The sequence below is a fragment of the Scylla paramamosain genome, chromosome 17 (genome assembly GCF_035594125.1).
Source record: "Scylla paramamosain isolate STU-SP2022 chromosome 17, ASM3559412v1, whole genome shotgun sequence".
NCBI lineage: Eukaryota > Metazoa > Arthropoda > Malacostraca > Decapoda > Portunidae > Scylla > Scylla paramamosain.
Genome location: NC_087167.1, coordinates 4,217,501 through 4,240,000, shown reverse-complemented (window position 1 = coordinate 4,240,000; position 22,500 = coordinate 4,217,501). Strand labels below are relative to the sequence as shown.

General features: G+C 42.6%; 1 protein-coding gene and 1 long non-coding RNA gene across 6 annotated transcripts in view; one reads left to right on the top strand and one right to left on the bottom strand.

Annotated features, from left to right (window-relative positions):
- LOC135108342 (uncharacterized) overlaps positions 1–22,500 on the bottom strand; it is a 151,711-nt gene that overhangs the window by 43,481 nt on the left and 85,730 nt on the right. For 2 of the 3 annotated variants that reach the window (XM_064019225.1, XM_064019226.1), the window contains exon 2: positions 16,373–17,340. In XM_064019225.1, coding sequence (XP_063875295.1) covers positions 16,373–16,415 — 43 coding nt within the window. In that variant the 5' untranslated portion in view covers positions 16,416–17,340. The remainder of the gene's footprint in view (positions 1–16,372; positions 17,341–22,500) is intronic. The other variant, XM_064019224.1, reaches the window with a different exon arrangement.
- On the top strand, positions 4,515–17,144 carry LOC135108343 (uncharacterized). 3 transcript variants are annotated; one of them, XR_010272217.1, is made up of 4 exons: positions 4,515–11,253; positions 11,334–11,487; positions 11,700–11,865; positions 17,010–17,144. It is a non-coding gene; the product is annotated as an uncharacterized LOC135108343 (long non-coding RNA). The 3 variants fall into 3 exon arrangements; XR_010272215.1 differs by having other exon boundaries at positions 4,515–11,487; XR_010272216.1 differs by lacking the exon at positions 17,010–17,144 and adding an exon at positions 12,477–12,870 and having other exon boundaries at positions 4,515–11,487.

Below are 22,500 nucleotides of genomic sequence, written 5' to 3'. Positions count from 1 at the left end.
GTGGTGGTGGTACTTTGTTGTTATTGTGATTGTAGTAGTAATTTTTTGTCGTAGTAGTAGTTGTAGTATCAGTAATAGTTGTAATTGCAGAAGAAAGGAGTAGTAATAGAAGAAGTAACATCAGTAGCATTTTGCAGCACTAGTAGCAGGAAAGTTGAACAGTTCTGGGATACCGTGTGTTTCAAAGTGTCAGGTACCAGCGGGGCTCCATCTCTGGATCTCCTGAACACCACCATCACTACACTACTCAGCCACCCCTGTCTCGCCTTTGTTAAGTGCCTGCCAGGTCACCATGCTCGTTTTTTCTCTCCTTGTATGACACTCCCTCCTTGATATTTCCTTTACAACAGTCCATCTCTCACCCTCTCTCTCTCTCTCTCTCTCTCTCTCTCTCTCTCTCTCTCTCTCTCTCTCTCTCTCTCTCTCTCTGACGCTTCGTTCTTTTCTTTTATTTTGTGAAAACTGCGCATGTTTTTTTTTTTCTTTTTCTCATTCTAAAATAAAACGCAGGACTGATCAATAATTTTCCAGTCTGTCCTTCCTCTCTCTCTCTCTCTCTCTCTCTCTCTCTCTCTCTCTCTCTCTCTCTCTCTCTCTCTCTCTCTCTCTCTCTCTCTCTCTCTCTCTCTGCTTCACTTGCATTTTCTTTTCCAATCTTTGTCTTCCTTCTTTCCTGAGAATATGAACCCCTCATCTCTCTCTCTCTCTCTCTCTCTCTCTCTCTCTCTCTCTCTCTCTCTCTCTCTCTCTCTCTCTCTCTCTCTCTCTCTCTCTCTCTCTCTCTCTCTCTCTCTCTCTCTAACTTGACACATATAAAAAAATTCAGAAATTAATTTAAGTAGAAACTATTACGCCTTGAAATTTGCAAGAGAATCGTGGAGCAAGAGAGAGAGAGAGAGAGAGAGAGAGAGAGAGAGAGAGAGAGAGAGAGTGGTCACTAACACACGCTCATTCTATCATCCCTTTCTTTTTCTCTCCCTCCTCTGCTAGTATTCTCTTTAATTTTATGGTTTGGTTCTGTTTAATTTTATGGTTAATATTATTCGTATCACCACTATGTATTATTATTATTATTATTATTATCATGGCGGTGATGTGTTCGAGCACGTAATTTGTCCTGAGCTTCATTCAACTCATTGGCGAGGGCGACTAATACAGCCAGACATGTAATAGTTTGGGATTCCTTTTTATTGTATGTCATTCTTAATTGAGTGATGAGAGGGTTCAGTTTTGGCCGTCACCAGTTGTGGTGGTGCTGGTGGTAGTGGAGCTGATGGTTAGTAGTAGTAGTAGTAGTAGTTGTTGTTGTTGTTGTTGTAGCAGTAGAGGAAGTAGTAGAACAATAACAGTAATACCACCACCACCACCACCACCACCACCACCACCAGCCTTAGGAGAGTGGGGCCAAGTTAACACCAGCGTGGAGCATTATTAGATGGGACAGGGCCCAGAAGGCTGGCTGCTTCCCTGCTTCCCGCCACTCTGCCCCTTCCTCCCGTCCCTGACTTCTATCCCTGCCTCCCGTCCCTGCCTCCTACCCTTGCTTCCGTGCCCGACTCCCCGCCTCGTGGCCATTACTTTCTTGAGAGTGTGCATGCCGCCCTAATTGGCCTGAGCTGAACTGCAGTGTTGCGAAATGTCTTCAGGGCGGCGAGGAGAGAGAGAGAGAGAGAGAGAGAGAGAGAGAGAGAGAGAGAGAGCTGTTCAACTATTTTTCTGTAATGCATAACTGAATGTGACTTTTGTCGGGAATTGTTTTAGTTATTATTATTATTATTATTATTATTATTATTATTATTATTATTATTATTATTGTTATTATTGTTATTATTATTACAATCGTGTGTTAGTAAGGTTGTTGCCGTGGTGCTAGCAATGTTGTATTGAATGTTGCAGGTGTGTGAATGATAGTAAGGGAGAAGGCAGATTGCCTCATTGAATCCTGCATTTTCTTTTCTTTTTCTTTTTTTTCTGAATAAGAGGGGTACTGGCCAAAGCAACAAAATATATTAAAAATGCTACTACTCCCTAATTTGGTGGTCTGTTTGCATGTGTAATGTTACCCCTTACGCTCCTCCGGTACACCTCATTACTCGCTGTGCTTCTATTAAAGTTGACTCCTCCAAAAAGTCCTTCAGCGCAGCAGGAAATAGAGCGGACGAACATTTAATTACCGTGTCAAAAAGAGCGTCCACTTTTGAAACGCAATATTTATTCCAGAGATGTAAATATAAAAAGTTCAAAAGCGGTGGATGTGTGACGCGTCAGATAGCATCAGGAAGCTGGTGTTATTTGTCCGGAACCTCCCGCCAGGCTGTACTGGTGGCGCGGGGCACTGCAGGGGTGAGAACCTCGGCTTTACAAGGGGAGTCAGAAGCCAAGTAACCTGCCATACTTATATCCACCGTGTTTTGTGGTGCCCATCGATCATAAGTCCTTTAGATGGGCTGTCTTTCTATATAATTGTGGTATTGTATTCAGTTTAGTTCACTCCTCTCATCCTCAGAATCTGTACTTTGCCTGTTTTTGTACGATTCCCGGCAGATCAAAAGACTCAAGATCAAGGAAAACACAAATCAAAGTGAAAATGAGAGCGGTTACTCGACTTTATGATCAAGACTGCACGTTTGAGTGGAGGTGATGTTTGTGCACCGCTATTCTTACCTTACAGACTGCGCCGCCCTTCACTGCGACCTTCCACCAGGCAGATGCTAAGGTCCGGGTCGTGGCATGTAACCTTTAGTAACGCAACACCGTGAAGGGCGTGAGAGTGGCCAGGTGGAGGAGTTCCTGGCCGTCGCTGCGAGAGGTGGCGAGAGGCGACCAGCCAGCCATCGCCTAACACGGTCACCAGCAGATCCGGCGAGAAATGATGTCACAGATTTCATTAACTTTCATTCAGCAGACACGGTCATGTTTCCTGTTCCCTTTGACTCGTCGCACGTATCAGTATTGAGCTAATCTATCTGAAACTCGTCACATCGCTTCTGGATCTGTACTTAACGCGAAGGGAAATTATATTATCTGCAATGTATCTGGTTTTTGTAAGTAGTATATGAATTAACGTTTAAGATGGAGGATTACATGACAGTCTGGTTTGTCATACGTACGTGTTGTAGGTGTGTTAGTGACGGACAGCAAGGGGGAAGACAGACGTTTGCCTCATTGACCTGCATTTGATTGTAATTCTTCAGGATTTAGTAGTTTGTTGGTGTTTGTAAAGTTAGTACTCACGCCCCTCCTGGACTAATGAATCTGAAATCTGTGGCGTTACTTCTGGCAGGATCTACATGTAACGCAAATAGGGTGACTTTTTTTCTTTTTTTTTAATATATGTTCTCTGTAATGCATATGATTTTAAGGATAATTTGAGAATGAACGTTCAAGATGCAGAATCACGTGACAGTCTGAATCAGGAAAACAAAATGCGGGAGGGGAGCGGTCTGCTAACATGCTGAGGAAGTAGTTAAGATGGAAATGAGAAAATCGAACTTGTTGAATAATTTGCAAGCCAAAAAACGCTCCAGCTTAATTACGCGGCTACTTATGCGGCTCGGAGATAACGTCCCGGGCCTTTACGTCTTCACCGCGCGTCATTTATCTCACTCGCCTCATGACCTCATTTTCCTGGCTGTTTTTGGAGGGTTTTATGTAATTGTTGTGGTCTCTCTCTGTGATTATCTTGTGTTTCGATAATCTATAAGCATATTTTTGCTTTCCTTGGCAGTTCCCAGCTGTGTAAGTGACGTTACTTATGTCTGTTATGGTTCTCAAAATTTCCAGGTTGAATAAGTGATCTTAATTATTTTCCAACATTTTTTTTTGGGGGGGTGTTGATTTTGTAATCTTATTTATTATATGTTTTAGTCGGGTTTGAAGATTGTCACTCTGTTCTGTTGATCTTACTTATCGTTTCAATAAAATTCCTCTACTTAGTGACCTTATGTGCATTTCATCCCTCCCTATTAACATTTCCAAGCTATGCAAGTAACTTCACACAACCTAACCTAAATTTATAATCTGCCTTAACCAAACCTAATCTAACGTAACCTTACACGCATATTTTTCCCCCTGGCCCTCCTCAACCTTTCTTTTTTTTTCTCTCTCTCTCAATTTCAAAGACGCAGCGACGGTGCTAATCAGATCACGATAACCCCCAAGTTGACGCAAAAATGTGACCCTTACGTTAATTAGGGAAGAAAACTGTACCGCTCCATTCGTCTTATCTGCCCCCTCACCCGCCGCTTGTCTGTGTGACCGCGGCGCCTCACCCCAAGGAAACTAGAGACTCATAATACTCTCGCTTCACTCCTCATCCACAGTAAAGTAACCCAGAGTCGAGGGAGAGGTTTGTTGGGTGGTGTCGACTAAAAGTTCACTAAGAGGAGTGAGTCTAAGCGAGAGAGAGAGAGAGAGAGGAGTGATTGTTGTTTCTCTCTCTCTCTCTCTCTCTCTCTCTCTCTCTCTCTCTCTCTCTCTCTCTCTCTCTCTCTCTCTCTCTCTCTCCTCTCGTGATCATGTTCCTTTGTTGTTGCAGTAAACACACACACACACACACACACACACACACACACACACACACACACACACACACACACACACACGATAACAATACACACAAATCTCTTTATAAATAGAACAAAAACAAAATGTAGCGCTCATTTTTCCCCTCGACACTTTTCCTGTAGTCCGATGAAGGAGTAATGAAGCAGCACGTGATTTATGCACCAATTAGTAAGATTTTTTCTTGGCGTTGGTGCGCGGCGCGGCCAGATGACGGACAACTGTGTGGGCGGGAGATGGAGGGCAAGGGAAGGGAGGGGATGGGTGTGGTAAGGGGTAGGGGGAGATGGGTACTGAGTGTTGGGGGTAAGGAGGGCAGTTACGGGGTGTGGTAGGGGTGAGAGGAGGCTGATAGGAGTCTGGCGGGGGTGAGAGGAGGCAGGTACAGGGTGTGGCGGAGGGGAGGGGAGGCAGATAAGGGATGCGGCTAGGGGGACGGGAGGCAGGTACGTGGTGGGGCCGGGGGGGGGAAGAGGCAGGTACTCGAGTAATCTGCTTTTCTTGCTCTTCTTCAGTCTCTTAAATTAGATCCACAGATTTGTTCCCAGGAGCTGAGCGGCTAGACACACACACACACACACCCTGTTGCGCCCCCAGCTTGTCTTGCCGGAAACGAAACAGTGGAGTATTATTATGTGTGTATTGTATAGCTACTCCTTTTTCCTTTTGTTTTTCGCTTAGCACCGTGTTGGTTTATGGTGACCGTGATTTGATATGGGAGAAAGGGACAGTGAAGTTATTGTGTTGGCTTGTATCGCTTAGCAGAATTAGTGTGTTAATGTATACTAGCCGTGACTTGAAGGAATAAAGAAGCAGTTGAGTCATTGTTTAAGTTTGTGTCGTTTATCAAGATGTAGCATTAATTTAGCGTGTTCGCGACTTGAAGAAGGTGAGACAAAAAAAAAAGAGTTATTGTATAAATTCATATCGCCAACTAAGGTATAGCATTAATCTACAATGCTCGCTACTTGAAGTTCCACTGTAAAATTGTATCACTCAACAAGTTATGGTGATGGTTTCAGGGTAATTGCAACTTGATGAGAGAAGGAAGCGCAGGTTATTGGTAAAACTTGTATCGCTCAGTAAGGTATGATGTTAAAGACTTAATAGTGAGTGACCGCTAATTGACTAGGGGGAAAGGAATAGAATAGCGTACAGAGTAACCGCCAATAAAGCGTTAGTGTTTACTTCATTAAGAAAGACACGCGTAAGTCCCAACGTTACCACAGAGGTCATGAAAGTCACTGCAGTTCGTACATTTTCATAGTTCACGGTAAGGAGAGATGCAGTGATCCTTATTGGCAAAGAAAACTCTTGATTCAACCAGAGATAATGAGTATGTTAAGTACTTTTTTTATAATTAGAGACAAACAGAATAATCGTTTAGGTCTAGTGATCCGAAGCTAAGTAACGTGTTGTCAGTCTCACTCATCCATCTACAGCTGGTAGATTCTCATAAGAACATAAGGAATAAGGGAAGCTGCAAGAAGCGACCAGGCTTACACGTGGCAGTCCCTGTATGAAATATACCTACCTCAGCACACCAGAGACTTCAGATTTGAGGGAAAACACTAACCATATCTTGGAAGGGACTGAGGTTCATTACTCAACTTCAAGTAAATAAGAAACAGACCGAGCCGTAGCTATCCACACTAACAATACGTTTCCTTACAGGTGTTCACGGAGACGCAGAGGATCGCGCGCCCCACGAGCTGAGAGGCAAGTCACTGCTGCCCGTGTTTCCAGGTACGGCGACGAAAAAAGAAGCTAACTCACTATGAGATGCAAAACAATTCTTCACTTTTCAAAGCGCCAATCAGAGTTGAGTGAAGGAGGAAGAAAAGATGCTAGTTCCCCTTGACGTTCGTTTGAAGTTATTTGAAATGGAAAATATTATCGTTAGCTGCGTGGCTGGCTGAGGCGTGGAGGGTTTGGTCTATTTTTATTTCTCCTCCTCCTCCTCCTCCTCCTCCTCCTCCTACTCCTCTTTCGCGTGTTCCAGAGGAGTCCAGAAATACAGTAAGAAATCCTTTGCACTAATAACACACAAGGTTATTTTCAAGACAAAAAAAAAAAAGGACTTGGATTCTTTTGTCTGTGTGTGCGTGTTTTATATGAATGAATATATTTGCAGAAGCCCACCCACTGCCTGAAGAAATTAAGTGGCCACCAGCGTTGTTCCCAGATAAATGAAAATGAGAGAGAACGAAACAAAAAAAAACATATCCATTTTCATAACTTTGCATAGCCGCGAGTTTGGTGTGTAAAGTTAAGGTGGAGGGAGAGAAAAGTTGGGAATGTTTCAAAGGGAAAAGTTCATTATCTCGCCGCCGGAACAGGCAGCAAGCGTCAGATAAATCAAGAAAGAAACAAAAGTCGCCGGCATTGGTTGAAACATTTCTCGTCAGATAGAATATGTATATAAATAAAGTCGTTGGCTCGGATTTGATGGATCGAAACAGTCTCCAGCTTTTCCGAACGAACGCCGATGGTCCGCAACAAAACCCAATAACTTTTCTCATTATATTTGCAAATCTCAATTCCGATATTATTGAATAATGCTTCCAGTGGTGGCCGTCGCCCGCTCCCACCCTAGCCGCCTCCCCTGCGCTACGGCATTAGGGATCCATCACTTTCTTGCCGCGTTTTTAACTTAGCCTGTCATTTTATCAGTATATAAAATTCAAATTCATTTTTTTATCTTTTTTTTTTTACTCAAAGAAAAAAAAACCAGCAGCGCACCATCATCTTTTCGCTCATTTCTGGTCTTTGTTTCCTTTCTTTCCTGTTCTTTCTCCCGTGACAAAGGAAAGCAGTCGGGCTGGCGTGCCGAGAGGCTCTTCCCCGGGGCCTTTATTAGCTCCTTTCTTTTCTGGGACGGAGAATGTATCGTTTTTGCGATAATATAATTTGACGCAGTGTTTGTTCTGTCTGCCATGGATTGCTCGACGCGTCCGTCCAAAATAGTGCACGGCGTGAGAGCCTCTGATTAACACACACACACACACACACACACACACACACACACACACACACACTGCTCATCTGTCATGTACTAGCGGTTATCTAGGACTCATCTCCCTAATACATACTACTTCCATCATAGTACTACTATTACTACTACTAATACTAATACTAATACTACAACCACTACTACTTCCACACTGCAGTGTTGCTGCAGTCTTTGTAAAAGCTTTTTGTTTCCTGCGCTTTTTGCGCTCAGCGTTTAAGCAGGAAGATTAAATCAACATGTTGAACTCTTAGAAAGGAGACGGAGAATGGTCAGTCAGCAGCCTAGAACATCGCCCGCCCAGTGTTACATGTCTGGGTGAGCGAAGGAAGCAAGATATTTTTGTCACGATCCGTGACACAGACTACAGTTATTCTTTTTGTACTTGTTTTCAGTTTTTCCTTCTTTCATGTAGGTTCTCTAAACTTGACAAGCTTCCTCTTCTCATTTCTCTCCTAAATCTTGTTTTAATAATATTTCGCTAGTTTCTGCTTCTACTGAGAACTACCTCCATCACTACCATTCTGCTACTACTACTACTACTACTAATTCGTGTCGTCCTCTCCACACAATCTCTCCTAGTTCCTTTCACCCACGTCCACGGTGTGCTAGGCAGGACACACACACACACACACACAAACACACAAACACACACACACACACACACACACACACACACACACACACACACACACACACACACACACACACACACACACACACACACACACACACACACACACACAGACCAGCGGCAGTATTCACGTGTAACCACCACCACAACCCACTGTCAAAACCCTGGGAGTCGACCTTCCTTGCACCACCTTCCACCCTCCACCTTCCAGCTTCCCACCCACTCAAAAGACTCCGCCCTCTCTTCCCCCCCTCGCGCGGCATCACGTAGCAAGACAGCGTGTTCCGTAGTCACACCACACCATCTTCACAACCACCACCAGTAACACCATCATACACGCACACACACGCACGCACACCACACGTCACACACCACATACGGCCATCACGAACAGCATTAGAAAAATAATAATAATGATAAAAAATAAGAGACACACACACTGGCTGCAGAAGGAACAGTAGTAGTAGTAGTAGTAGCAATAGTATAGATTCGTGTTACAGTCCACAACTAACACTTTCCATAAAAGGACGAAGGAAAACAACAACGAAAGAGACTTTAATATGAAAGGTCACGATATGCTGCTCTAAACACCATCACTAGAGGAAGTATAAGAATATATATAAGTACAAGTAATATATTTATTTAGGGAATAATATATATTGATAATAATGGGGAAAAAAAAAGGCTTTGAGTGATTTTTAGGTTGAAAGATTAAGGAAAAGATAGATGACAATTAAAAAAACAAAGAAGTAAAATTAAAAGGGGTTTTTTTTTAGGGGGGGTGATTTGAGAGACAAAGAGGAAAGGAAAAAAAAAATTAGAGTGAGAGAAAAATAAATAAATGATAATAATATTAATAATAATAACGAGGCAGCTAACACACACTCCACCAACATCGATAAAGAGATAGAGAGATATATCAAGGCATTGAAAAAAATCAGATAAATTTTCACTTACTGCATGCTTGGGTATTTAGTGTCGGTGTATTGTGACGCAGCGGGGTGGTGAGAAAGACTTCCATCAGTACCAAGCTACCACACACACACACACACACATACACACACGTACCCTCGTTCATCACTTTACATCACACGCACTTCATACACACACACACACACACACGTACACACACACGCACACGCATAATGGATCATCGTGCCTCTGGAAATGCTAACAAAAATATCTTCCTCTGAAAATTGGTTAGAAAATGTAAACAAACACACATAATTTGTCTTTAGTGATACATTCTTATGCCCTAAGACTAATATTAGATGGTAAACTATTACTGATCTAGAATGACTTACAGATTATAAAACATACATAGATATACTGGCTGGTAATATTTGCTTTTTGCTGTTGTTGTTGTTGTTGTTGTTGTTTTGCTTGTTTTGACTTTATTTTGTTTCTGCTCCTCACGAGATTGAAATGTGTAAAAGATTATTATTTTTTTGTTATCTATAATACACTTAAGACTTAAATATGTAGGTCATATGTGTCTCTTCCTAGATTAGTTTAATGTGGTATTTTCTTTTTTTTTTTATATACATTTAGAAGATGCCATGCCTGAAAAGAGGAGGGAGGAAAAGTGAGCGCTGGTTTCATAAGTTTCCTAATTATTCTGAAATGCCTTTGTGAACATGAAACTGCTGTCGCCTCCACCACCACCACCACCACCATCGCCACTATCACTATCATCACCACTATCACAGTTACTACTACCACCACTGCTGCCACTGCCACTGACATCACCATCACCTCCCTAACTAACTAACCAAAGTTAGCCGTCTTTTTCTCCCTTGCCAACACCACCACCACCACCACACCAGCTTTATTACAACAACCATTATAACCACCACTACCACCACCATCACCATCACCACCACCATAAGCACTATTACCGTAAGCACCATCATCATCACCACCACAACTGCAACTTGAATATATCTACCATCACCACTAACACAACCACCACCACAGCCAAAACCACTACCACCACTGCAACCACCACTATTACTACTACCACCACTGCAACCACCACTACTACTTCTACCACTACCATTACTGCATCAACCATTCCAGTCACCATTACTACTGCCGCCAGCATTACCATTATCACGCAAACACCTCCACCACCACCACCACCACCGTCACATCAACAGCCAGAACATCAGTCAACATATTTACAAGTCGTGATTCTCTGTGAGTACTTAAGAAACCATTAACTTGTGGGATTTGCCTCAGCGTCCAATTCCATTAGTGAAAGTTTTGCTGCAAGTGGGTGGGTGAGTGAGTGAGTGAGAGGTGGAAAGCGAGTGGAGGATGAGCTGGATGGGATTGGATGATCGAGTGGGTGCATGGGTGGATTAGTGGATGAATAATTGATGGAGTGATGGAGTGATATGTAGAGTGGCTGCATGAATTGAGTGGGTGTGTTTGTGAGGGAGTGAAATATTATGTGTGAGTGAGTGAGTGGGTGTTGTGTGTGAATGAGAATGATGTTGAGTGAATATGTGAGTGTGTGAGTATATAGGTTTGTCAGTTACTAGAGAGACTGATTGAATAAATGAGTGAATGAATGAGTGGGCGAATAAGCGAATGTGTAGTTGAGTGAGTGATTGAGAAGATAAGTAAGTAAGTGAATGACTGAGTGGATAAGTGAGTGATCGAGTGAGTGAGAGTGAGTGAATAACCCTATAGATAGAATTTAAAACGGCTTACTCTCAATCACCATTAAATGATTGAGGATTAACGACGAAAAATTAATTAACAGACGTTGCTTTTTCAGGTTGTCTTAATCACCACCACCACCACCACCACCACCACCACCATCATCACCAACTCCATCTTCTTTATCAGTATTTTCTTTTCCTTCTTAATTCAATAGTTTTAAAAAGGAGTGTTCGTAGGAAACAGTCAGGAATTCATATCGACTTTTGGGATTCGAACATAAGCTCGTTGAAAGCGAAACGATGACGCTTTCCACTTAGCTAACAGTGTGTGTGTGTGTGTGTGTGTGTTTGCCTGCGTGCTAGCCTCAGCCTCCGCGGTAAATGGCCCTCCTGCTTCACAAACACAGGACACTCGTGGCATCTCCTGGAGTCGCCTTAATTAACAGTCTCATTACAGCCTGTCGTGGAGCCTCACTCAGACCCGCCCGAGGATGAGGAGAGCAGCTGCCGGGATGAGCTGTGCGGGAGGTGAAAAGCGTACCCTGCCACCTTCTGCTGGTCACGCGGCGATAGGAAATGTAGTGTGTGATGTGTACCTCGTCACTATCGCGGTGCGTACTAAGTTATTATCAGTGGCATGGATTTACGAAACTGCCTCACTATCTCCGTCTCATAGTCGTTACTTACAGAGTGGATGGCATGTTCTTTATCTATTCTGTCAGTAAATTTGTTGCATAATTACTACGTTGTCATTATTGTCATTCGGATTAACAAAACTGCTTCATTAAATCTGGGTCTCAGAATCCTTATTTTTTGTGGGCAGAAAAGAAGACAATCAAGAAGTGTTGTGAGGAAGGGATGCCTCTAATGCCTCCAACCTGCCGCCGCCTGGAGCCTCGGTGTTCTTGGCGCGACGCGGAGCGTGCACTGATGGTGACTGATGGGGCCTGTCAGACGGACACACGAGTCTGCGAGTCGCAGGCTGCGAGGTATTGGCCATTTTATGTTATTAGGACAGTAATGTGATTCGGTAATGTGCTTGGTTGTATATTAGGTGTGACATTTATTAGAATGTAATACCAGACTCTGAAACATGTTAGTTATTAAACTGCGATGCTGTAAAGGGTGTTTGAAATTCATGTGAGGTTCAGGCAGCATCATTATCATTATTACCGTGTGTGTGTGTCAGGCGAGGCGGCGTCCTTGGCGCCCCGAGCACGTGGGGTCCCGCTGACCTTTGAATACCAAAGCGGCCATCAGGATATTAGTGAGCCATTAAGATAAGTAGTCAGCGATCCAGATGTGCTCGTTTTTGTATATTTGTTTTATGCATTACCAAAGTGTTTGATCCTAATGGCGCGTGTCGCGGAGCCATTACCTTGCAGCGCGTGGTGGTAGTGGTGGTAGTGATGGTCGCAGCGGCGGGGGTCGCAGGGTGTAAACGCCAACCTGACGTGGTGAATTTCTATTCGACAACCATTCATAGACGAAATTTTATTCTTGATTTCGTCTTTCAACAGAGAAAATTTTACTCTCAGTTCTACAGATTTTCAATTCTACGGGAGGAATTTGTGAATTGGCGCTTTTTTCCTATTTTTAGAATTCTCTGAGGCGAACACTGCTACGTGCGAGGGCTGGTGAGACTGTGTGGCGCTGCACGGCGTCGAAGGCTGACTTACTGTTGTAGCACTGCTGGGGCGCGGATAGGTCAGGCACTGCAGCGATGATTGGTGGATGTTTTGGCGCCACAACAGCAAGACTTGTGGCGCTTCACATCAAAAGATTGAAATGAAACGCTAATGTAAAATACAATAAAATGTGGCGCTACATTTCCCCATCAAGACTCGGATACCGGAATACTCGAGTCCACACAGACTGGCTTCACATCACCGTGTTGCCGCCGCGCCGAGGATAAAAGTCAGTCTGTCAGCGACACACTGCATGACGTAATTGTTGTCTGTACTCGAGAAACTTTTATGATTACACATTTATTTTCCGGTCATTTCAGAGTGTTATTTAAGGTCAAAATATGTGACAGACTGTTAGAACACCTTTTTACGGCATCCACGCCGTGTGTGTGGCATCGCCAGTCACACTTTTGATAGGCACCAATATCAAAACACAATCCCGAGAGGCAGTGTCGCCTTCATAATTCGAGATGTTGACAGGAGTCGGCAACACGTCTGGAGCTCCTCGGCGGTGGCTGCACAGCACCACCAGACGACGCCCTACAAGTAAGGACGGGCGAGCTAATTTCCTTCTTTATATGACAAATTTTAAACGCATCTCAGAAGTTTATGAGCCGAAGGTGTTTCACACCACATGGTCTCTACATTATGGTCGTCATGCTACGGAGGTAAAGCCGCGTGACGTGTTTGTTGTTTTCAATGAGGCGGAACTGTTTCAACGCAAGTGGCCTTGCTCACATTGCTTTCCTGATCGCGCATTCGCGATTTTTCTAGATAGAACTTCCCTTACGCATGCACACAAACACTCTTTGATAATCCTGTACCCGGAAACACCTTGTTCTGTCACGCATCTTTGCTAATGTGCAACATAACATTAATGAACCAGTTAATAGAGAAAGTGCTGAAGTATCAGAACTTGTATGATCGTGTCTCCTGATTGCTGTATAGATATGACCAAGGACATCTGTTAGGAAGAGACTGTTAAATATTGTCTTTAACTTTCTTTATCCATTGTCAGCTCTTGAACTAGATGACAAAATTTACGCAACTTTCTTTTCTTTTTTTTTTTTCAAGTGCCTTATTTGGTCATGGTTAGAATGAGCAGTATCAGCTTCCCTTGTTCTTCTCTTCCTCCAACCTGAATGACGACAACTCAAGTGAAGCATCGGCAGCGCGCGTCCGCAGCGTAGGGAGCACAACACAGCATTGCCTCGCGTGTGGCGGGCTGCAGACAGGACGAATAGCGTGTACAGCAACACCCATTAGTATTCCTGCACTGCAAAGGGGAAAAAAAAAGTTGTTGGTCGCAAATTTTTAAACTGGAATGACAGGCAGTCGGTCACCAGAATAGAAAAAAAATATATGCCGTTGAACTGAACTTGGCGGCAGCAACACTCGCCGAGCGCCGGACGTTGCTAACCTGGCAATTCGCGAGTTTCCGGCAACGCGGAGGGAACACAGTGAGAGAAACAGCGGGCGGTGTTCTCAGGCTGCAGGAACTCTTGCCATTACTCACCAGGTTTGGGCCGATCCGGGTGGTGGTGGTGGTGGTAGTTGTGATGATAATGACGGTCTTACCAGAATGACATGTTCGTTTGCGACGATGCGGGTGAAAGTGAGGTGACGTGGCTGGTGAGGATGATGACCTTGTGGTATCGAAACTGATTAAAAAAAAATACATAAAAAAAAAAAATGGAGGAGGAATAAATGCCACTGGAAAAAGAAAATGTCAGAAAATTTTGGACCAGACACAAAAAATAACTGTGTACATGTTGTGGTCCCGATTACGTTGTTACTGAGTGCCACTTTTCTGGTGCCATTTACTCCTACACCTTTTTCTTCCGCATTTATTATTTTTTTTATTTCATTTATTTATCTATTTATTTATTTTTTATTATTTTTTTTTTCTTTTACTGGTGATAATTTGTAAGGTGGTGAATAGGTGACGGTGGGGACAGGATGGCGGTGCTCGGGAAGGATGGATGGTGAGGTTGTATCTTGGTGAGGTTGGTGAGAGTGACAAGGGATTGTAATGCAATGAAGAGATGGCTGAGTGGGTGACGAGGGCGAGGGGGATGGAGAGGGCGTGTAGAGAGCGGCGGGTGACTCAACATGATGGAGGGTGACGATGTGTGCCTCGTCACTCACTCTCCACTCAAGTGTGTGTGTGTGTGTGTGTGTGTGTGTGTGTGTGGCGGGAGAACCATTTCCTCAACAATGAACACCAAAGGAAGAAAAAAGACCTAAAATCAGCACTGCACCAAACAGCACCTAGCGAACCACTCCATCTCGCTGCTGCTACTGCTGCTACTGCTGCTGCTGCTGCTGCTGCTCCGAACCCGAACTTGAATCAATGCACCGAGTCTCTTTTGAACCTAACCAGATCCGCAAAATGGGCCGCTAACGATTTTTTTTTTTTTTCCTTTTTACTTTTTATATCTTTCCTCATTCGTGATGGTGACTACACGCCGGTAAGATTAGCGATGCACCGCCAGGCAACCAACTCGTCAGGTTCGGACGCAGAGGTTCGGTCTCGTCCGAAGCGGTGGAAGAGGAAAAGAATATACGTGTGTGCGATTCATCCCTAATGATTCGTTACTGAAATGTGTAATTAGTCTTGCTGATAGAGAGATCATTCTGTTTCGAAATGTAAGGCTGACTATTTTATTCGCATCTGTGTTGTGTTTTTAAATGGCTGGAAACTAAATTACGCCTACATGCTGTTAGGAAGTTATGGCGAGTTTAGTTTTTGTTTTTAGTGAAAATTACCAAAGGCAGATAATTTAACGAGAGAGTGTATTAAGGCCTACTTGACGTCCTGTGCCGCGACGCCCTCGGCCAGCGGGGGTCGGCCACGCTGGGGGCGCCGCGGCCTCGCTCGCTCCTATCCTGGTTGGTTGTTTTTTTTTACTCCACGAAGAGACAAGAACTGGAGGTGAATTAAGGTAAGGGTGACGTCACGCAGGGTGTGGGGAAGGGTAGGGTCAGCATGGAACCGAGATCAACGAACAAACAAACAAACAGACAGACAGACAGACAGACATACAGACAGACAGACAAAGAAACATCTGCACGAAGAAGATAATATGTATATATATAGAAAAAATACCTTGACAAACGAATTCAAACGAAAAACACTTAAGTTTGATCGAATTTCCTCACACGCCAAAAAGACATGAACGAAGGGAACTTAAATAATGTGAGGGGAAGGGAGAGCAAGGGAGAGGGGAAGGGGAAGGGAGGGCAGGTAAGGAACGCAGGTAACACAATAGGAACAAACTAAAAATGCTCACACAAGACTTTCAAGGACATTGTGTCGTGACTTCCATCTACATAAACTTCCTCGAGGGAGCGGACCTGGTGAGACCGCGGCCAACAAAATGGGTCTCGGAGACTGTTGGTTCTTTTAGTGTGCATTTGTCTCTTTTTGGTTGTTGTTGCTCAAGTCCCTGGATGCGAATAATCCTTTCATTATTGATATTTATTGTGTGACTAACCATGACTGAAGTTCATGGGAGTTCAAGACTGCTAAGACTGTTTTCTGCAATGAATCTTTAAAGTCGTTGGGATTCTAGGGAGATTGTCTTGAGTTAGTGTGAGACATGACTCCTGGTGGAGACGGAGTGAGGCCTCCGTGCCGGGCCTGTCGGGTCCCGGGTGCGAGGCTGCCCGAGGTGCGTCAGAGAGTGGGGGAGACTCGGGTGTGGTGAGGCGACGGTGCCCTAGAGGCGTGACAACAGCTACGGTGTGGGGCTAGTCAGTGGCAGCTACGAGGCTCGCCTAGGCTACTGCCGGGGCTGGGACTCACCTGCGAGGAGGACGGCGAGGAGCAAGGCCACCTGGGGAGTCATGCTGGCGGCTGGTCGACAGCGGGAGACTAAGAAGAGCTGCCCGGGGCACTACCGCATGCTGGGGGCGGCGCGAGGTGGGGGGCCCGGCCGCCGCCGCCACCGCCACCGCTGGTGCGACACCACCTGGAGGCTCGTACCAGGTCACGGCTCCTCATTACAGGTCACACGCGCGCCTGCTGGGGCCACCTGCCTCCCTCCCCGCCGCTAACACCGCATGGCCCCAGCGCGCCTCTGACCCCGCCACTGAGAACTGACCCTCCAGCACCTGTGACCCGTGGCACCGTGACCTGGCACTGTGACCTGCCAGACGAAGGTCACCACATTAACACAGTCCGACGAACGTCAAGCACCAGACGATGTTACTCTTGATCTTTATTTAGCCAATTTCACTTTTTGGTTTTAATTATTCCTTTTCCTTATTTAGGCCCGAGAAGAACGGGCGGTGAACTGCCGCTTGATTAAGACACTTTTTTTAACGCCGCACGCGAGGAACGACGGCGGATTTAGGTTTATTTTTTTTTTTATGTATATATCTATATATTTTGTTTCGCTTTCACTTCTCTATCAAAACCAAACTTTTGACCAACCTTTCAGGAAACACACGCCGGCATCTACATCTACTGAAAAACTCTTTGATGGACGAACAGTCTCGGGAGTCCAGACTTTCTATTCGTGCGTGTCTGCGCCTAGAGGAGGAGCAGGGCAGTGGCACCACGCGGGGGAGGGGGTGTGGTAATGCTTGGCCTTCAGGAAGGCCGCCCCGCTGCTTGGCTCTCTTGACGCGCTCCTGTCGCTCTCTCTCGGCTGCGTAGAGGGCCTCTGGAGGCAGAAAGGCACCCTGGTCGCAGTGGCGTGCCTCGGGGGGTTGGCGGGAGGCTGTGAGAGGCTCGGCTAGTGCATCATGTGCCTCGCCGCCCCCGACACTCTGCCGAAATGAAAGAAAACAGTTTTAGATACTTTGTGTTATAACCGAGGGCCTCTTCTCCACACAGACACACACACACGCACACACCTTAAGAGAGAGAGAGAGAGAGAGAGAGAGAGAGAGAGAGAGAGAGAGAGAGAGAGAGAGAGAGAGAGAGAGAGAGAGAAATAGAAATAGAGAGAGAATTTTGAAAATATCCCACAAATAATATTTGTAGTAATAATAAGGCAGCGGTGACAACGATGACCCGAACGGGTATTGTGCGTGGGATGAGCATGAAGCTGAAAGATGATTTGGAAGGAAACAAAGAAACGAAGAAAACCATGATGATGATGATAGCAATAATAATAATGATAATAATAATAATAGTAATAATAATAATAATAGTAATAATAATAATATAAGAAGAAGAAGAAGAAAATAGTAATAATAAGAAGAAGAAAAGAAGAAGAAGAAGAAGAAGAAGAAAGAACAACAAGAAGGAAAAGAAGGAAAACATGAAGATGAAGAATGAAAAAGAAATAAAAGAAAATAATGATAATGTGAAGGAGAAGTGATAAAACACCACTATCACCACCACCACCACCACCACCACCACCACCACTAACAGGAAAAGCGATAAAAGAAAGAATGAAAGACAGACAGAAAAGAAGCAGATAAATGATAAGAGGATATAACAGGAAAGCAAGAAACGCAAGACGAGAAGAAGGAAGAAGGAGAAGGAGGAGGAGGAGAAGGAGGAGGAGGAGGAGGAGGAGGAGGAGGAGGACAAGCTAACAATGAGAGTGTGGAGACAGGCAAGTCGGTGATATCTGCAAAAGTAACAATAGGAGAGAGAGAGAGAGAGAGAGAGAGAGAGAGATTTCCAGTGACAATAATAACCAGTCCTCATATTCAATAAAAAAAAATGCTTACATAGACGTTTTTTTTTTACTCCATATTAATAATAATAATAATAATAATAATAATAATGATAGATACAGAAAGAAACCAGATATCTATGTAGGTTTTCTAATACACTTATTCATTGCGTTCTTGATAACTTTCTTGGCATGGCTTATTTTCATCTCCATATCAAACATTACCTTCCTCTACTTGCTTAACCCTTTGACTGCCACTCGGTACACCTTTCCCTAATCACCAATCACTCTGACACATCTTTACTTGCTCTACAGCCACACTTAGTCTTTAAACTGGTTAGAAATTGCAAAATCTATTCTTTTTCACCCGTAACTTTCTTGCAGATGCTCAAAGATATGTATTGGTGTTAATTGTCTCGTGTCAAAGTGAAAGGGTTAAGCTCCAAATTACTCACCTGCAAACTTAACCTGACTTAACCTCACCTAATATAAACACAGGAGAACAACGCATTATCATAACAGTAAGCCTTTATACCCTTCCCTTAAAGAGGACAACAACCCGGTATTACACGCACATGTTCCTTTATACTGTGGCCGGTTCTTTCTTAATACAGTGGGAGGTGTTGGGTGTGTGGTATGGCTCAATCAAACAGCCTTGTTGGGACCTAAAGGTTTTCTTGCTGTTTGAAGTTCATTTATATTGATATGTGTATTTGCTGTAAGGTGGTAAATGAAGGACGTGTCACTACGAACATTGACTCTCTGACTTTCTGGGATTGGCAAGTTGAGGGTTTTTTTTTTTTTTCTATTCCCCCATTCTTTGTGTTTTTAATGGACCCCTTGACACGCAAAAATGATAACGTGAATATGATGAATGGTCTTATCATATACTGTAACACATAGTCAGTTGTTTCGATGCTTAAGGAACTCATTAAGCCCTTCACTGACTACAATTTTTTTTCACATAATCACCTACAGCTTCATTTGACATTTACTTTTGCGTTACAAGTACTTCAGAGTATTTCTTTACCCTGATCAGACAAAATTAACCTATACCATTTCATTTTCTGTCCACGCAAACATTTTTTTACTATGCTCTCAATGTCGTGAAAATTACCATAATAGTGAAGGGGTTAAGTCCAATTCGGTTATTTTTTGCATTAGAATCGCGTTATTTTTTTTTTTTTCTAGCATAGTATGACGAAATTAACGTATTCCCTTTTTTTTCTGTTTATACAAACGTTTCTAATATTTTTGCAGTGCTTTGAATGTTAACAAAGTGAGTATAGCAGTGAAGCAGCTAAGTTCATTTCAGTTCCGTATACATAACTTCCAAACACACACCCACACACACACGTACAGTAGCTCCCAAAACTATCTTTAAAAAAACAGAGGTCTACATTCTGACACAATGGATAATATCATTTGACACATCTGGTGATTATGGTGACAACAGTTGGCAACCCTGCACACTACGGAAAATTGCTGTATATTATGACCGAGAAAACAGATCGGCATCTCAGCATCACGTATAGCCACACATACCAACCTTACCGACGCCACACGTGATCAGGCAGCAAGCTTCATATTCTTCATAATGCCGCTGTTTGCACCACACTTAAAAGACAGTTTTGAGAGTTACTGTACATTTCACTCATCACTAGTATTTGTACATGATTAACTTGGTGCAGGGTATTCAGGATTACCACACTAGTAACGCTTCCTTTGTATAAACCCTTTGTATCTTTTCCATTGCGAAAAGTACGTTCGTATCATCCTCTTGAAATAAACATGCACGCCCCCCCCGGGAGAACACGCGCGCCTCCTGTGAAGTGGGGTGGAATTACGGGGTTTTCAAAGGGATACATTTGCAGATGTGAGCGGATTAGGGCAAGCAAAGAGACGGGGAGGAATGAGGATCGAGGAGACAAAGAAAAAGGTAGGGAAAAAAAAAAGGGAGAGGAGAGGAGGAGAAGAGAGGGAGGAAAAGGAGGAGAAAGCAGGATAGAGGACAAAAGTAATTAAGGGCATGCATGTAAATGTAAATGAATAAACATACTAATGAATAAAGATAATAAGGTAAGAAAATGAAAAAATAAATAAATAAAGGAGAATGATGAGGAACGAAAGAAAATAAGGAAGAATAATAGAAGGAGAGAGAAAATGAAGAAAACGCAGGAAAAGGAGGAAGATGATGGAGAGAAAGAAGAAAAAAAATCACATGAAAGAAAGCTAAACCATGTGCAGAAATAGGAAGAGAAAGAGAAGGAAAATGGAATAGCAAGAAGAGGAAGAACAGAAGGAGCAGGAAAAAAAATAAGCAAAGAAAGACTGGATAATCAAAAGCAGGGAAACGAATATAAATAGGAGAAGGAAGAGGAAAAGGAGAGAGGAAACAAAAAATAAGGAATAAGAAAAAAAAAGGAAAAGGAGAAGAAACAGAAAGGAGAAATAAAAACAATATCAAGTGCAATAACAGAAGCAGATGGAGGAGGAGGAGAATGAGAAGGTGAGAAGGAACAGAAGACAGAGAAAGGGAAGAATAAAGGTATAGAGAAGGAAGAATAAGAGGAGGAGGAGGAGGAGGGAGAAAACTGCTTAACCTGAAGACGCCTTGCAGAAGAATGTCTGCTTTGAATATGCAAGTACTTATGATTTCCAGCGAAAAAGCGAACCTCAAAATGCATCTATTGCCAAAATGTGCTGCTACGTTACGGAAGAAAGGAAAAGAAAAGTTGATAAAGCAATATAGCTAGAAGGAAAAGCGACGAAAACCGGAAGAAAGAAAAGAAAAAAGAAGGGAAGAGGGAACGTAAAAGAAGAATGTAGACAACGTAAGAAATGTTGAAGGAGAAAAGTGGAAGAGGCAAAGAAGATAATTAGAAAAAGAAAAAAAAATGAAAACTGCGAGAGAACATTTAAAAAAAATGGAAAGTGTTAGGCGGGAGACAAAGTAGAAAAGAAGAAATCTAGAAGAGAGAGAAAAAAGATAATTGAGAAATGAAGAAAACAGAACCTAAAAGAAAAAGGGAAAGGAGAAAAGTAGAAGACGGATGGGAAAAATTATGAGAAAGAGGAAAGAAGACAAATAGAAGGAAAATATAACTATAAGATGGAAATATGAAAACTGGAAAAGAGAAGAAAAATATAAAAAAAATGACAAAACTGGAAAGGGGAATAAGAAAAAGAAGAAAACACCAACCGGGAAGAGAAAAAAAATTAAAGAAAAAAAAGGAGAAAACTGGAATGGTGAAAGAACAGAAACGAATGAAGAAAACTGGAAGAACAACATAAAAACAAATCAAACGGAAAAGAAACTTGTAAAATGAGAAAACTGGAAAATGAAAATGAGAAAAGAAAAGAAAGTTGGAAGAACAAAAGAAGAAAATTAAGAGAAGGAAAGAAACTATGAGGCCACAAGAGAAAAAATAAAATGCAGGAAGGGAAGGAGAAGAAAAAGTCTAATTAGCTAGTTTAAGTGAAAAAGAAAGGAAAAAAAATATATATATATATGTATGTTTGAGAGTTATTACCACCTCCTGAGAAAAATAGTTGTACATGAAAAGGAAGAGCAGTTAAGGAGGCGTGCCTTTGGAAAGTGTGGAAAGTCTAGTGGGCTTAAAATGGCATCAGATTCCCCCGAAAAAATAATACAAATGAAAAGTTAAAATGCCACGAAAATAATGAGCAAGAATATTTGATGAACAAGAATTAAAATATTTTACATTACAAGAACCAATTGAAAAGTTGATGTAAAAAAAAAAATCCCTTTACAAAATATACGAAGGGACTGAGACATGTTTATAAGTAGACCAATAGAAAAGATATAAAGACAGTATGACATAAAGATAAAACCAAAAAAAAAAAAAAAAAAGACGAGATATGAAGATAATAGAATTTTAAAAAGTAAGCAAATAAGAAATGACTAAATAGCATCACACACACTTCTAATTAAGCAAAGAGAAAAGAAAAACAAAACAAAACAGTAAATCATCTAGAGCAGCAACACTAACGCAATACAAACAACAACAAAAACAACAAACAAAACAAATTGTACAAAAAAAAAAGAAATAAAGAAAGATAAAGCAAGGAACTGAACCATTAACCTCATAACTTACAAGAGCAAACCTTTTCCCTAACAATAAAAAACAAGAAACAAAAAAAAACATGAATAAAGAAAGAGATAGACAGAAGTAAAAAGAGAGACAGAAAGGAGAAGAACCAGTAACATCATAATCTAGACTTTGCATAACAATAAAAACAAAAAAACAAAAACATGAATAAAGAAAGAAAAAAAAAA